Source organism: Xiphophorus hellerii, chromosome 10 (assembly GCF_003331165.1).
Source record: "Xiphophorus hellerii strain 12219 chromosome 10, Xiphophorus_hellerii-4.1, whole genome shotgun sequence".
Lineage (NCBI taxonomy): Eukaryota > Metazoa > Chordata > Actinopteri > Cyprinodontiformes > Poeciliidae > Xiphophorus > Xiphophorus hellerii.
In genome coordinates this window covers 1,229,673-1,246,228 of record NC_045681.1, presented here as the reverse complement: position 1 = coordinate 1,246,228, position 16,556 = coordinate 1,229,673, and the positions used below count along the sequence as shown (strand labels likewise).

The 16,556-nt window shown below is 38.8% G+C and overlaps 1 protein-coding gene across 4 annotated transcripts; it reads right to left on the bottom strand.

Moving 5' to 3' along the window:
* Positions 1 to 1,335: 1,335 nt before the first annotated feature.
* Positions 1,336 to 15,947, bottom strand: LOC116727531 (circularly permutated Ras protein 1-like). 4 transcript variants are annotated; one of them, XM_032575020.1, is made up of 21 exons: positions 15,555 to 15,939; positions 13,955 to 14,218; positions 12,806 to 13,033; positions 11,702 to 11,929; positions 11,497 to 11,610; positions 10,826 to 10,897; positions 10,681 to 10,754; positions 9,901 to 10,077; positions 9,788 to 9,829; positions 9,617 to 9,706; positions 7,518 to 7,669; positions 7,359 to 7,440; positions 6,164 to 6,294; positions 4,850 to 4,934; positions 4,271 to 4,377; positions 4,031 to 4,140; positions 3,072 to 3,186; positions 2,420 to 2,560; positions 1,654 to 1,747; positions 1,561 to 1,587; positions 1,336 to 1,487 (listed from the first exon to the last, which is right to left on the bottom strand). In XM_032575020.1, exons 1-21 carry the CDS (start codon positions 15,643 to 15,645, stop codon positions 1,422 to 1,424), a joined length of 2,490 nt encoding a protein of 829 aa, XP_032430911.1. In that variant the 5' UTR covers positions 15,646 to 15,939; the 3' UTR covers positions 1,336 to 1,421. The 4 variants fall into 4 exon arrangements, with proteins under 4 accessions (XP_032430911.1, XP_032430912.1, XP_032430913.1 ...); XM_032575021.1 differs by having other exon boundaries at positions 1,338 to 1,487; positions 1,654 to 1,769; positions 15,555 to 15,947; XM_032575022.1 differs by lacking the exon at positions 11,702 to 11,929 and having other exon boundaries at positions 1,357 to 1,487; positions 15,555 to 15,944.
* Between the last annotated feature and the right edge of the window lie 609 nt (positions 15,948 to 16,556).

The window sequence follows — 16,556 nt, the reverse complement described above, 5'->3', positions numbered from 1 at the left end:
AGTTCTCATGCATATTTTAACAATAAAATAGTTACGAGAAAGGTTTTATTTTATCTCCTGGTTGCATCAGTTGGGGGTGAATAACTTGTTGCAGCTGGGAGATAATCGCCCTGCAGGAATTATCCAATCAGAGGCTCGTACCGAACAGGATGTGAAAGTGCCTAAAGATTTGCTGAATTATAGTGAATTATACATTTTAGTTTAAAACCAAGACAAAGAAGGTTTTAAACTGTAGGGGTTAAAGTTTGAGGTTGTTGGGGAGCAGAAAGGCAGAATCACCTGCTCAGCGTTACGACAACATGACTGAAACTGCGATCTGCTCTCCCAGGAAACAGAACAAAGTGTCTCAGAAACGCGTCTCAAACATCTGCTCAGAGTTACGAGTTGGTTTAATGATGGCGGCTCCACATGAATCCATGGATATTTACGCTTCGGCACAATCAGATGATGCTTAATCTTATTTCACATGTTCCAAGTTAATCATGGTGGAAAACAACAAACTTTAGAAAATAAATGCAGATAATCCAGATGTGTTTTATAAATGAGAAGTTTGTTGGTTTTAGTTTCCTTTTGTGCGTAAACATTTAACATTTCACCATGAGCTGCAACATGTTTGATGGGGTAAAAGTTCAAAAGGTTTTTACTTCTTTCTTCTCCTTTTCAAGCTTGTTAAAATTATTGTAGCACAAAAATGTCTTTTGCATTTCTTGTTTATGACTGTTATTTTATATTGCTACCATGTTTAAAATAAATAAAAAATAAATATTTTTAGAGTTTTTAGCATGCTTGTTTTGTTAGCTGTGATTTGTTCATTTCTTTGGTTGAATTTTACCTCCTATGGAGAGACATTCAATTCAATATAAATAAATAGTATAGTTAAAAATATTAATAAAAATCCCATTAAGCAAATAAATGTTCACATAAAATAAAACATTTAGTTATGAAGTGCAAACAACAAGGCAGCTTGGCATCTTAAAGGGGCAGCATCATTTAAAATCAACTTTTTTTGATCTTTCCATCATGTTATGATTTTATTCCCTCGTCAATAAAGGTATGTTTAACAAACACTTTTATCTCCATGGCAACCATTCAGCTGTTACTATGCCTGGGTGGACCTAGCCCCGCCCCCGAGGCGCAAAATCACCATCTATGACTCTGATGAAACTTGGATGATATTAATTATATTAGTTAATTTATGAATTGAATCACTTAACACATTAAATTGAGGTTTCAGTTGCAAAAACATTTAAAGTTTCCAAAACAACAAATCAGAAATGAATAGTCTTATATTTTAATATACAAAACAAATTAAAAAAACATTTTAAAGAGATTTCCTGTGGCTTCATAATTACATTTATTAATTATATAATATTATAATTATATAAAGTGACTCGGAGCCTTTGTGTGACGTTTGGCGGCGGCTACATGGACGTCCTGTTGCTGTGCTTCATGGTGATGAACAGAGCTGCACCAGCGTCTGTCAGAAGCTGCAGGAGGAAAGTTCAGGTCAGACAGAAACAGAACCGACATTCAGCGAAATCTGGAAAAACGACAAGTTACCTCAGAGTAGGACAGAAGAGCGCTCCTCTGAAAAATACAGGAAAAGATTAAAAAATGTTTTCGGTCGGTGATTTTTACCACAGTGAAGCTCACCCTGGTTAGAGTGTGAATGTTGCGGTTTATGGGCTCCATAGTTCTGACCCAGTCCTGGTACATCTGCTGGTCCTCTGCTCTCTGATTCTGCTCTCTGAAAACATTTAACAGAACCACTGCAACAACAACAAGTCAAAGCTAAATTCTTTTATTATTTTATTCAATTTAGTAATTTATGTATTTATATTCAATCATATTTGAATTCAATAGTGAACTATATGTATATATATTCTATAAATGTTATCACTTATGCTTATATTTGTCAATTAATAAGCAATTTTCAATTGGGAATCAATCAGGTCAATTCTAATCTAAAAAGTAGCTGACCAAAAAACTACTTGAGTAAAAAAGTATTTGGTAAATGTTTAGTAACTGATAAATTATCAATCATTTAATATTTAAAAATTACATAATCAGACAAACCAAAATATAAAGTTAAGTAGAAATTCTAGTATTTTTTATCATTTAAGTAACAAAAAAATAACAAAATTGGGCAAAAGAAAATTTTTCCAAATCAGTTTCTTTCAAAATAAAACTTATGAAACTTTAACAGAATCTGCAGGCGAGTCTGAGTCTGGTGAAGTTTTGGTTAAAACATTTTTGTTTTTCACTCAGAATCCAGAAATTTTACTCAAATAAGAGCAGAGACACTTCAGGATAAAAATGCTCAAGTCAAAACATAAAGTACAGCAGAATAAAAGGATAATAAATAGCAGCTCTGTAAAGTGGGCGCCGGGCGCCATCACAGCGCGTTGCTGCTACTCACATCGCTCGCTCGATGAGCCGCCGCTGCTCTGCTCCCTCCTTCCTGGCGTCCAGGAAGCGGCCTCTGACGGCCAGAGCGGCGCTGGCCTGCAGCGAGCTGAGCTGAACGATGGCGAGGGAGAGGGAGGACAGCGCCGCCGAGCTGAGGAAGACAAGGAGGAGGAAGAGGAGGATCACAGCGTTTTCATGTGCTCAACGTTTCCTGCCATTTTCACAGCAAACACAATCCAGCCTCTTTGTTTCTGACGATGGAGCGTTGACCTTCTGGGGGTCACGCAGCTCAGGCTGGGCGGTTCATTCAGGCTGCAGCTCAACGTTGGCATGAATGGAGAATCGCTCAGGAGCCGAGCAGGAAGCGCCCGTTTCCTAGCAACAGACCGCAGCTCCACATGCAACAAACTGCAGCTCGGTTTTCAGAATGAACGAACAATAACGACAGAGTATAAGAGCCATACTGAGAAAAAAAATTTAAGATAGAAATACAAGAAAAACGTTGTAGTTATATGAGAATAAACTTGAAATAATATGTCAATAAAGTTGTACTACGAGAATAAAGTAATATTTTGAGAATAAAGTCGTAATTTTATAATTTCATCTTTTTAAAAAACATTTTCTTAGCATGTGGCTAGCACTCCGCCGTACTCTCTCCTCACCTGTCGTCGGTGACCTCCCTCTCTGCAGTGAACACCCGGAGCAGAGCCTGACCGTTCCTCCGGTACCGGACCTGCAGCTGCACGGCGACACGGCTGCCACAAGCCGGCGGCGCCACTGCAACACGAACAGAAGCACAAACAGGTTAGAATTTTCAACGAATACGACTAAAGCAGTGGAGCTCAACAGATCAGTTTTAGCTCCGCCAGTCTGTTGGCCTCCTTTGTGTTAGCTGTACTTATTGCAGCTAAATAACTACAGACCCCCTCGTATGGCTCCGCCCACCACCCCGCCCCTCTACTAGCTCCGCCCACCAACCGCCGCTAGCTCCTCCCCCACAGATAAAATAATTTCATTGTGACGCTGCAGGAACAGAAACCATAAAATAATGAAATAAACATTTAACTAATTTGCATTTTAATAGTTTAATGAAATGTTTACTAAATTGTTTTCTAAATTAATTATTCAAAACATTTAACTTAACATTTATTTCTTTCATGGTACATTTAATTCATATTTATTTAAGTCCTCTTTAGCTCTCCATACCTCCGTGTTGTCAGTAACCAGGGAAATTAAACTAACCTTTCCATAAACTGCTTTATCATATCTGACATTTGACTGATTCTTGGCAGTTTTTGCCTGAACTTTGACCTCGTTTTCAGGCAGCAGACTCAGAGAGAAGTCTTGGACAGACTGAAACACACCTCCTCTGCAGCCAAGTGGCATTAATTACAGGGTCCATTTTCTTGTTTCTCCTTTGGAAGCTGTTGCCTCTTTTACATGAACGAACCTCGTCTGTCGCCTCTCAGCGCTGTTGCCACGGGTTTCAACGTGAGAATTAAAGTGTTATTTTGCTGGCAACAACAGAAATGTTCCACATCTTGAAGTCTTCTGGCAGCTCATGCCTCTACACTTTCAGCTTTAGCTGCAGCTGAAAGTGAATGGAAGCTTTTTTTCTCACCTTCTGTGTGTTGCTGGGCTCCAAACTGCATGGTGACCTCAGTATCAGTGTTCACATTCCCCACCTCTCTGGTCCCTTTGTGTCCCACCTCCCTCTCTCCTTTCAGCCGCCTGCAGCAAACAGAACATGAGTCAGTGCCGTGGGCTTTATTATTACTGCAATTTGAAGGTTTTCAAATCTTTTCAGATGACAAGGATCCATGAATCACGTTGTGAGCTCTGTGGTTATTACAGCTCTTACAGAGATTTGGGCACCAGGAGCGTTACGGCACAGTGTGTAGCTACGGTCCTGTTTTCAATGATCTCTTCAAACTCTGAGTGCAGCTGGTTGGGACTGGCTATTACCACCTGGAGACGAGACAAATGGACAGAATGAGTCAGGAGCCGGGCTCTGCAGCCTCAACTATCAACATGAAAACCTAAATAGTTTAAATGAAAAGATAGTTTGTCTGAATTTGTTGGAATTTGTGAATTAGCTGGTCCATAGTTAGCTAAAATGCTGTCAGACAACAGCATGTTGAGCACCAGTAATGTACTCCATCTAGTATGCTAACGGAGCTATGTAAGCTAAAACTAGCTAAAATGTTATCAACAGCATGCAGAGTATCACTGGCTTATTCCACTCAATGTGTTTAGCTTGTACATAAAAACAAGCTAAAATGCTATCATTAGCGTTTATTACTACTAGCATGTTGCACATGCCTCATCTAGTACGGAAACAGCCATGTGAAAGATAAAATTAGCTAAAACGCTAAGGCTAGCTAGATGCGCTTATGTTCCAGTCAGATCAGAACCGACCCAGTGCCACACAGTTTCTTACTTTCCCTCCAGTTCGATCCGCCAGTCTTCCCAGTTCATCCAGTCGGCAGTCCGTTCCTTCTATGGACAGCACGGACACGGTCACCCTGAGGGAGCAACGATAATCCATCAGTGGACATGGACTACGCTACTGGAGGTGTTACTGGTACCAACCAGCCATGAGACACCAGGTCCAAGTCTGCTGGTTGTTTCAGAGGAATACCAGGGAACAAAACGTCTTTTTCCTACCATATCGAACGTAAATGACTGGAGTTTACTTATAGCTACTTGTAAAATTGAGCCTTCAGACAAATAACAGGCAGATTTGGCATGAAGTGAAATAAATCATTGTAGTCCACAAGTAGAGGTGAAGATCTATGATGCTGTGGGACAGTGGTAATTACGCCGACTAAAGTTATGACTGTCAAAATCCTTTTTCCAAATAATAACTAAAAAAATTTTAAAAAATCAGGGAACTATGACTAGAATTGTAAAAATTTCCATCAATGAATTGAAAGGAGACAAAATTATTAAAGTGCCAGTTATTGGGGAATATTTACTCCAAGAAACTCCTGCATTAACCCTTTAACGTTTCTACCAGCGTCGCTCTGAGCAGCAGCTCCTATAATGAGCTCAGCAGCTGTTTGCTAATTGCTGCTGGCTAGTCTGAAGGAGCTGAGTGGAGGCAATGCTGTGTCTTGCACAGCTGAATGGTTGCCATGGAGATTAAATGATTTCTCAAACATGAAAGAATCAAAGCAACACTCCAGGTTTGATTCTGATGAGGGAAAAACATTAAAATCTGATAGATTTTTAAAAAGTAGATTTTACATGATACTGCCACTTTAAGATGCTAAGCTACATTTACATTGCTAACTAAAACATTAGCTGTGCTAGCCCTAAAACACTAATCATAATATTTAGTTCCACTAAAGCTAAAGCGCTCTACAAACATCACATTTAGTGAAAGCTAATGTTAAAGGCTAACTTCAACCAAGTTGATTCCCACCTTGCAGCTTAACGTCTCAACATGTTTTAAACTGGAATCTACCAATCTAACATGATGAAAAGCTCAAAATGTCTATTTGACATTATACTGTCACTATAATTACATTAATTTTGGACTTTTGGTTTATGAAATTGTAAAAGAAAAACAAATTAAACTAGAAGTTCATCTGTGCATTAAAAAATTCAACTTCAGCTCCACGCCGTCATGCAGGTTTAATTTGGTCCTGGCCTGCTTGCATGTTCCTCCAGTGAATGATTGTCTTGACTTTTATTAAGAGATCATTATTAGATATTGATTTCTGTGAGTTTCCAGGCAGTGTGCACCGACCCCTGGGTGGCAGCGGACTCCCCCAGGTTCTGGTAGAAGATGGTGGACGAGAGCAGAGCGCGAGCGTCGTTGTCCTCATCTTCTAGATTCCCTAGTTTTGCGTTGGCTTTTCCATCTGTACAGATAATCACCTTTAAGATCAGCAGGGATAACAAATCAATATTTTATACTTAGAGAAAAATAAACAACACTGAGATAAATCTGACAATATTTGTTGGAAATAGATTTTGTTCATGGTTCTGTTTTGTGACATTGTTTAAGATGAGATTCCATGGAGATGAGGTCTATATGTAAAAAACACAAAGAATTTCTCTTTATTAGCCTTTTTTGTTTGTTTTTATTTTATTATTTTATTTTATAGAAAGTCATGCCATAAACAAAAACAAACTTTCAACTCAGAAATACACTCTTTCATTACATTTAGCTAAACACAGCAAAAGTTTTAGATGGAAATTCTCATTTATTTTTGTTCCTGGAAATGAACTAAAAACATTTTAAATACCAGTAAAATAAAAAATAACTGGGCCAAAATGTTAAATTGCTGTAAACATTAAGACAGATGCCATACTAATGTTTTGTTTAATTAAATATTCATTATTTAATTTATTCTTGTGGAGGTAAAGCTGAAAATGTCACAATATTATTGTTTTATGCATTTTTAATTGGAGAAAAAAAATGACTTTTATTTTTTAGATTTTATTTCCTGGTGTAAAAAGTTTGTTTTTTACTGGTTTATGGTGTCTGTTAGTGGAATTAGAGACCAAAAACATCATTTTGTTTCTGTCTGTGGTTTTACTGCCGGAGGGACTGGTGCCCTTCACAAAATAGATTGCATCATCAGAAATGAACATTAAGCAAAAATCTCAAAAATCCAGCCAGGAAATTAAAGTTTGGACACAAATTGGATCCTAAATGGACAATGTCCAACATAACATGAAGCCAAAGTGGCTTAAGGACACAACAACCATGTTTTGGAGAAGCTGAAACTAAATCTGATCTCAAACTGCAAACCCGACCCGTTTAAACCAAAGTTCCAGCAAACTGTGAGAAACCAGTGAAAGGAAACCAAGTCATGCAGTTTAAAAGGTAAATTTATTAACGTCTAAATATGAAGACAGTTGGAAATTATTCTGGTATTTAGCAAACAGAAACAGTTGTCAGGTAAATGACTTAAACAGGAAGTGACCAGCCTCACCTTTGACCCTGGCAGCCTGGAGGCCATTGAAACAGCAACCAGGGCAGCTGGACCCAGAGCCGTTTCTCCATTTGCTGATAATCTAAAGACAGAATAAAAACCAAAATACATAAACATGGACGCACGTATGACGTAAACAAACCAGCAGCTGGTGCTCACCCTGAAATGTGTCTCTCTAAGTAATCTTTAGTCTGTGACAGTGGGAGCGGCATGGCCATTCCGGCCGCAGCCTCCATCAGGAAGCTCTTGTCGTTCAGCTCGGCGCCGCTGAGATGATACAACTGGAAACTGTTGCATTCGTACACAGTGACCTAAAGAAGACCGAATGGAGACATTTTAAAGTTACACAGACAAAATTAACGCCAACAATCTGAGTTATTTAGCCTTTAGCAAGCTAAAAAGATAGTTAGCTAGCTAGGTATTAAGCTCCATGCTAATGTTTTAGCTTGAAACAAATTATTTAGCTTACTAACTATTAAATATTTAACTGGCTAATTAAAAAGTGAGAGTAAATATTCGGCTTGATAACTAAGCAGATACTTGGGAGCTAAATATTCAGCTTCCTAATTAAATATATAGTTTGTATCCCAATTAATATTTATATATATATATATATATATATATATATCTATATATATATATAGATATATATATATATATATATATATATATATTGAGCTGGCTGAGAAGCCAGCTCAATGGCAAGAACAAAATCCGCGCAATAAACAGCTATGCCCTGCCAGTAATCAGATACCCTGCTGGAATAATTAGCTGGCCAAAGGAGGAGATAAAAGCCACTGATATTAAGACTAGAAAACTACTAACAATGCATGGAGGATTCCATCCCAAATCCAGCACCCTGAGACTGTACACGAGCCGCAAGGAAGGAGGCAGAGGACTAGTGAGTGTGAGAACCACAGTCCAGGACGAAACAACTAAGATCCATAAATACATCAGGGACAAAGCCTCAACAGACAATGTGCTCAGTGAATATCTCAGACAACAGGGAACGGAGGTTGAGGTGCCAGAGATGCCATCATGGCAGGACAAGCCCCTACATGGGATGTACCACCAGCAAATAACCCAAGTGGCTGATATCAGTAAATCCTACCAATGGCTGGAAAAAGCTGGACTCAAGGACAGCACAGGAACAGGCCCTAAACACCAGAGCAATAGAGGCCCAGATCTACCACACCAGACAAGACCCAAGGTGTAGGTTGTGCAAGGAGGCCCCTGAGACAGTCCAGCACATAACAGCAGGGTGCAAGATACTGGCAGGGAAAGCGTACATGGAACGACATAACCAAGTTGCAGGCATAGTGTACAGAAACATCTGTGCAGAATATGGACTGGAAACCCCGAGATCAAAGTGGGAAACACCCCCAAAGGTGGCGGAGAACGCCAGAGCTAAGATCCTGTGGGACTTCCAGATCCAGACAGACAAAATGGTAATGGCGAACCAACCAGACATTGTCGTAGTGGATAAACAACAGAGGAAAGCCGTTGTGATAGATGTAGCAATACCAAGCGACTGCAACATCAGGAAAAAGGAGCACGAGAAACTAGAGAAATACCAGGGCCTCAGGGAGGAACTGGAGAGGGCCTGGAAGGTGAAGACCACAGTGGTGCCTGTGGTCATCGGGGCCCTCGGGGCAGTCACCCCCAAACTGGACCAATGGCTACAACAGATCCCAGGAACAACATCAGACATCTCAGTCCAGAAATGTGCAATCCTTGGCACAGCCAAGATACTGCGCAGAACCCTCAAGCTCCCAGGCCTCTGGTAGAGGACCTGAGCTCAGAGGATAAGAACCACCCGCGGTGGGTGAGAAGGGAATTTTAAAATTTTATATATATATATATACTGTGTAACTAATATTGGTCTAATATTAATTAGCCAAATATTTAGTTGACTAATTAAATAAATTGTTTGTTGCTAAATATTTAGCCTTCTAATTAATTTTTTACAACTAAATATATATCTCCAAACTAAATATTTAGCTTGGTGACTAAATATTTACAATAAAATATTTAGCTTGAAGCTGTCGCCTTCATAAATGTGTGAATAACATGTTAAACATGTAACTTTGTAAAATGAACTCTAAAAAAACTAAAAAATATAAAAAATTTTTGGTTAATTTTTGACTCTATAAATTTACAAATGGCACCCCATAAAATAAATGTTGTCAATAATAATATGTGATTTTATGGATCAGGGAGAAGAATAAAATCCATCCACACTATTAAGATAAAAGTACCTGGAAGTTGAAAGTGATGAGTCCAACTCGAACCTCCGGCTGCTGGTGGCTCAGCTTCCGAACACACTGCAGCACAGCTTCCTGGACAAACTGCAGTCAGTGCAGAAATTCAGAATAAAAACAGTTTATAACTTTTCTGGATGTTTAGCTGGAAACTTGAAGACAACTCACCTCGAGTCTGGTTCTTTGGATGTTCTGCCCTGATTCTGACACCTTAAATAAAGCAGAGACGCTGTTTATTTCTGAAAGCTGCAGAGAGCGAAGCGTCGCTCTGGGTTTCCCACCTCGGAGGTGATGCTCATGGAGCCGGACGTGTCAATGCAGAACAGCAGCAGCGAGTCGGCGGTGGACTGCGGCTGCTCTCCAGGGTTCAGCAGAAACACATCATCTTTCTGCACACTTACAGGAAGTCTGGACGGTCTAGTTAAATCCTCACTCTGACAAAAGTAGCACACTTTAACCTGCAGGGGAAACAGGAAGGTCCATTCACACTGCAAAAATACTAAATATTACCAAGTATTTGTGTCTAGATTCTGCTGCAAATATCTTAGAAACTTTTCATACAGAAACAGCAGCTTGTTTTAGCTCCTTAATATTGATGGAACGGTTCTAGTTCCACTGGCAGATTATTTTATTTATAACATATTTTCCCATGTTATTAGTTAAATAATCTGCCAGTGGAAGTAGAACTTTTTCTATACATTAAGAAATTATTTACTTACAACAAGTTGCTATATCTGGCTGAAAAGTGACTGTAAGTTAGTTTTATTGTCTCATTTTAATATATTTGCATTTGAAACTACCAAAAAGACTTGGTAAGATTTTGTGTTTTTGCAGTGTGGTGTGTTCAAGGTAATTTATGGAGTTAGCTTTTGCATTTTGGCAGCATTGAAATGATTTTAGTCAAAAATATTACATGATTAAACAAATTTACAAGAAAATGTCAGAATTTTCACAGAAGCATATAAATAACATCCTTAGCAACCAATTTATGAAGTTTATCTGCAAAAGGTTAATTTGTAGGTTATTTACTGTTTAAAATATTTAAAATATGATGTGAAAACCTGGTTTTTGGCCTCGCTGTCCAGAACCGACCCGCACTCTGAACACATTATGGGCTTCCCATGACTGGGAACCTCTGGGAAAAACAGGGAACATCATCAGAGAAAAAGAAATTAACAGATGAGTGACGCTGATAAATTGACCAACCTCTTTCCTCTGACAGCAACTTTCCTAAGCTGATAAGAACAATATTGGGATTTCCAGGCAGAGGGCCCTTATCTGCTCCAGTAGACAGAAAAAACATTAGTGAAGGATCAGTTCGGGAACGTTTCGGGAACGTTCTTCGAAGTGAACGATGGGAGCAGATCAGCATTGTCAGATCGTAGCACAAACTGACGGTTATCTCTGTATGCTGTCATTAGCACATGCTTTTATTTCATCAGCAGCAACATGACAGCGTGACGTGGATCTTCATAAACTTTGTTTTTAACAGCAGTTAGCTGGTCAGTCATTAACAGGGAGGCGAGTTTTATACATTAGTGTGTTTGGTATTTGAAGCTAACTCTGCTTTAAATACACTTTGAAATCACAACGATGCCTCTGTGTCCATCTAGATATTATAGAAAAATATGTATTGACTTATTTTTCTCATATCTTGTCACGAATGCTAAACTGACAGCCCCTCTAAATGTCGCGGAACTCTTAATGCGCATGCGCACGCATGCGTATTCACTGCGTGCTATTCTGACGGTTTATGCTAATCTGACAGAACACCGGTTCTCTGAAAAGAGTCGAAATTCCCATCAGTAAAAAACACGCATGGAAATCGACCACCTGGTTGTCTGGTAACACCTGGACCGTCCGGGACGTTTTACTACCTTTACTTGCAGGCAGCGGAGGTTTGGATGAAGGAGCCGCGGCAGGTGAGGGTAAAACCATCACGTACTCTGGGGTTGGAGGCATAAATGAAGGTCTTGGAGGTAGAGGCGGAGCTAATGTTTCAAACCCAGGAGGATCAGTTTGCAGTTTGCAGGTTTTTTTACAGTAAAAGTGCAAAAATGCAGATTTGAAAGTATTTCTTACCAGATCCAAGCGCGATTCCTTTATCAGGAGGAAGCTTCGCCTCTCCGCCTCGGCCTTCTGGTAAAGTGTAGGAGTAGAGGTCCTCCATCGTTTCCATGTTTGGACCTGATTCATGTTTTGTGTCGCCGTACCAAAGCGGCTGGATGTTGTTGCTGGAGGTTTGAGGCGGTTCAGGTTGTTTGCTGGGATCAGGATTCGCTGTAGGCTTGATAAATGGCGGCAGAAGGGCTGTGCAGAAAAAACACAGCAGAATAATTCAGGACAAAACTACAGATTTAATCTGTTAAAAAGTTGTTGAGTTTACATTAAACACAGTTATGCTCAGATCAGCAGTGATGGAAACACTTTCACTAATTCACCAATCTACAAACTGTGTGAGTTTCTGCTAGCTTTGAAAACGTTTAGCACACTTAGCTTCACCTAAATTAATTTTTACAGATAAAATCTAAAAGTCTGAATAGTGGAGAAAAATTTTTGTTTAGTGTTTCAGTATTTCTGCTAACATTAAAAATGTTTAGTGCACTTAGTTTCTCCAGAAATAATTTCTTTAGTTCTAACAGCAGAGCTAATTTTTGTTTAGCATTTCTAGTTCCTCTTAACTTTGAAAATGTTTACTGGACTTGGCTCCCCTGAAATAATGTTCCCAGATAACATTTTACAGTGCGTAAATGTTAATAGCGGAGCTAATTTTTCGTTTAGTGCTTCAGAGTTTCTGCTAACTTAAAAATGTTTGGCACACTAAGATTCTCCTGAAATAATTTTTACGGATAAATTATAGAGCGTTATAGTGGAGCTAGCTTTTTGCTTAGCATTCCGGCTAACTTTGAAAACATTTAGCGCCCTTAACTTCCTTTAAATGAAATTTTCCAGATAAATTCTGAAGCGCTAATTTACCTGGCTGTTTTCTAAGCTTTCAGTTGCAAAAAGTTCAACATTTGTGTTGAAGTTTCGGTTATCAACTGTTAAGAATCCTTCAGCTAGTGAGACATTTATATTCACATTTCTGTGGTGGAGCTAATGTTTCAAACCCAGGAGGATCAGTTTGCAGTTTGCAGGTTTTTTACATTAAAAGTGCAAAAATGCAGATTTGAAAGTATTTCTTACCAGATCCAAGCGCGATTCCTCTATCAGGAGGAAGCTTCACCTCTCCGCCTCGGCCTTCTGGTAAAGTGTAGGAGTAGAGGTCCTCCATCGTTTCCATGTTTGGACCTGATTCATGTTTTGTGTCGCCGTACCAAAGCGGCTGGATGTTGTTGCTGGAGGTTTGAGGCGGTTCAGGTTGTTTGCTGGGATCAGGATTCGCTGTAGGCTTGATAAATGGCGGCAGAAGGGCTGTGCAGAAAAAACACAGCAGAATAATTCAGGACAAAACTACAGATTTAATCTGTTAAAAAGTTGTTGAGTTTACATTAAACACAGTTATGCTCAGATCAGCAGTGATGGAAACACTTTCACTAATTCACCAATCTACAAACTGTTTGAGTTTCTGCTAGCTTTGAAAACGTTTAGCACACTTAGCTTCACCTAAATTAATTTTTACAGGTAAAATTCAAAAGTGCTAATAGTCAAGCAAATGTTTTGCCTTGTGCTAACTTTTAAAACATTTATAGTCAGCTATGTTGGCTATGCTTTTTACTTATTATAACTAACTTTTTTCTTTGCTGGATTAGAGGAAGATTACGATGATTGTATCTTATTTCATGTGGTTTATTGTAAACCGAGTTGCTTTTGTTGAAAATGGATAATCTTTTAATTATATTCTTTATGTTGAAGCATTTTGTAACCAAATCTAAATATCCAGATGTGACGACTTCAGCATCATTACTAGCTGTTTACATATTTACCAATTAAGTATGGTACATTTATATCGGCAAGGTATTTCACTATCCATGTGTAAATAACATTTTGGATGTTAAGTCTCATTTAGTCGATTTTTGGTCAGTTAATCACATCAACAATCTAAAATGCAAATATAAAAAAATGGAGAAAACAAAATGAATGGCAATCTGGAGCTGCTCCATGAATCTTGTTGAGGTATACTTCAGGTTCAAATCGGGATTTTCAGCATCACTCCCCATGAGTCTGTCGTCATGGTAACGTATGCTGAAACGCTAAGTGGTTTGGAGATCAAAGCCACAAAATTACGCATCTCAAGTTATTAAAATCTAAACAAAAGATTAAAAACTCACATAGTTTACAGGTTTAGAGTGAATCCTTAGAGTTGGTATGTAATAGATCAGATAACGTCCGTACCGGTCTTTCTGGAAGGCGTCGCTGGAGAAGCCGGTCCTGCAGGAGAAGAATCCGCCTCTGGTCTTGGCTGAAGTTCTGGACGGTTGAAGAGAGAAACGGGTTTGGAGGATCCGACTTTCTGGTTTCTCTCCTGCTGTCCAGAGGTTTTCTGAGACGAAGCTTTAGGAGACGGCGGCGCTTTGACCTGCGGGTCGGCCGGCTGGGTGGGGGGCGGAGGAGGAGGAGCACGACGAGGACGAAAGGCTTTAACTGGAGGAAGGAGGGCTGGAAAAAAGAAACATTTAAAATATGATCATTCCCATTGTTTTTTAAAACTGAAAGGAAAACAAACTTCCATTTTCTAAAACCCCCAAAACCTAAAAAAGACGAGCAGAATCATAATATCTGCATTTCTCCAGTACGACTGTAAATCTGATGCATGAGCAACATCTGCAAAAACACCAAATCTTACCAAGTATTTTTGGTAGTTTCTAGTGCAAATATTTTAGTGCACTTGATATTAGACAAAACCAACTTACAAGTAACTTTTCAGCAAGAAGTAAGAGTTGGTTTTACATCAATAATTTCTTAATATTGATTTTAAAAAAGTACTTGCTCCACTGGCAGATTATTTCACATATAGCAACATTTTCCATGTTACAAAAGGCCGTCAACTTAATTCAATCAAGGGCTTAGTTAGAATAACCACATAAAAAACAAGTTAAATCCACTTATTTACAGCCTGCCGGACTATAAACACTATATTTACACTAAAATCAACCAGATGATCAAACCCACCATCACTCTGGAACATACTGACTACCTAAAACTACTTCACACAACCCCACACATAAAGAAACGGAGAAACAAATCCTTATAAATGAAATGCTCACTATGACGCATTAGGCTCATTGTAGATAGAAAAAAATAGGAATGAATTTCTGCCAAAAAATCTCAGAAATCAAATATTTTCTAGAAAAAATGTGGAATTTTTCTGAGCTTGTAAAGTCAAAAAATTTTGACTTGGAAATTTCCAGAGATTTTAAAACTCTGAAAAAAACTCTTCAATTTTCAACATTTTCTGAGATGTTGAAAATTTTCTGAGATGAATCTCAAAATCTCTTAAAACTTTCTTGAACATTTACAAATGTTTTGAGGTCAGGTGATCTCAAAGGTTTTTCTAGAAAAATTCCAAGATCCATCTAAAAATTTCTGATTATTTTTCCTGCTAATGTACAACTTTTTTCAGCTCAAATAATTTTCTTGTTTTTCTAGAAACTTTTTGAGATTAATCTCAAAATGTCAGTTTGTGACATATACTTACTCATTTTTACCACATAAAATGGCCCTAATAAACTGTTATAAATACTAGATGCTTTGTGCTCATTGCTTGGATGACCTTTGACCTGTTTAGGTGTGACTCAGCAGGCACCTGACTGCAGCTGTTTGTTACTCATGACTTTGTTACCAACCAGTTTCAAGAAGCTCAAGGAAAATCCAGAAACACAAAGTTTAGTTTCCCTCCAAGTGAGACCCCTCCAGGGTTTTTCTCTACACGTTCAGTTGAGGTTAAAGGTCACAGGTTGTGTAGCTGTGAGCGATGAGTGCAGAGGTGAGCTACCTGAGCGTTTGGCTGCGTTGCCTCCGGATCGTTGGACTTCTCTCCGGCTCAGCGACGGCGGCACGTAAACAAACCCGCAGGCGAACTCCATCGGCTTCAGTCACACGACTTCCACACAGAAACACACAGAACAAGTCAGAACGATCCAGATTCAGAGCCGAAACGCTCCCGGATCCCGACCAGAACCGCTGCACTCAGAACCCGGAAGGTGTGAAAAACAAATACTCAGCGAGCCGGAGGCTTTGGGTCGATCCGTACCGGGGAACCAGCAGCAGGAAATCCGTTTGCTGCTCTGACATCTTGTCCAACAGGTTTCTCTAAACGACTCGGATCTTTATCTCAGACTGAAACACTTGTGGGAACGAAATCTGTTCCTTTAACTGCCAACAGACGCAGCCGTCGGCCTCAGCGCTTTACAGAGTTAAACCTTCAGGACTCGACACAAAACAAACAAAAGAGTCAAAGAAACCAGAAGATTCAGTGGATTAACGGAGATTCAAAAGTTGAAAATTTGCTAGGAAAAATTTACTTTTGAAACTTTCCTAGAAAAATTCTGAGACGTGAAAATTTGCGAATTTTTTCTTGCAAATTTTTTACTTTTCAAAGTAATTTCTGTTTTTGGCAAAAAAATGTACTCCTTTTTATCTAGAATGGAAATATAACAATATACTGTTTTTGTTTTACTTTTATTCACTATTAATTATTACATTCATTCATCATAAATGCTGCCTTACATCTTGTGATTTTAGTGGATATTTGCGTTTCTTTGTGTTTTCTGCAGCTGCTGTCGGTTCGTTTAGTTGATGTCGTCTCGACTAAATAAACTTTTAGTCAAAACTTTTCCGTTTCGTTCATCTGAAGAATAAAGCAGCTGATTGATTTGACTGGCAGCCAGGCAGAAAGATGATGCAATCAACTAATATTTGTACTTAAATTTTATGATTGACAAATGAATAAGTGTTTATGATAAAAAATGTTAAAAAATGGTTTTAAAAAATCTGG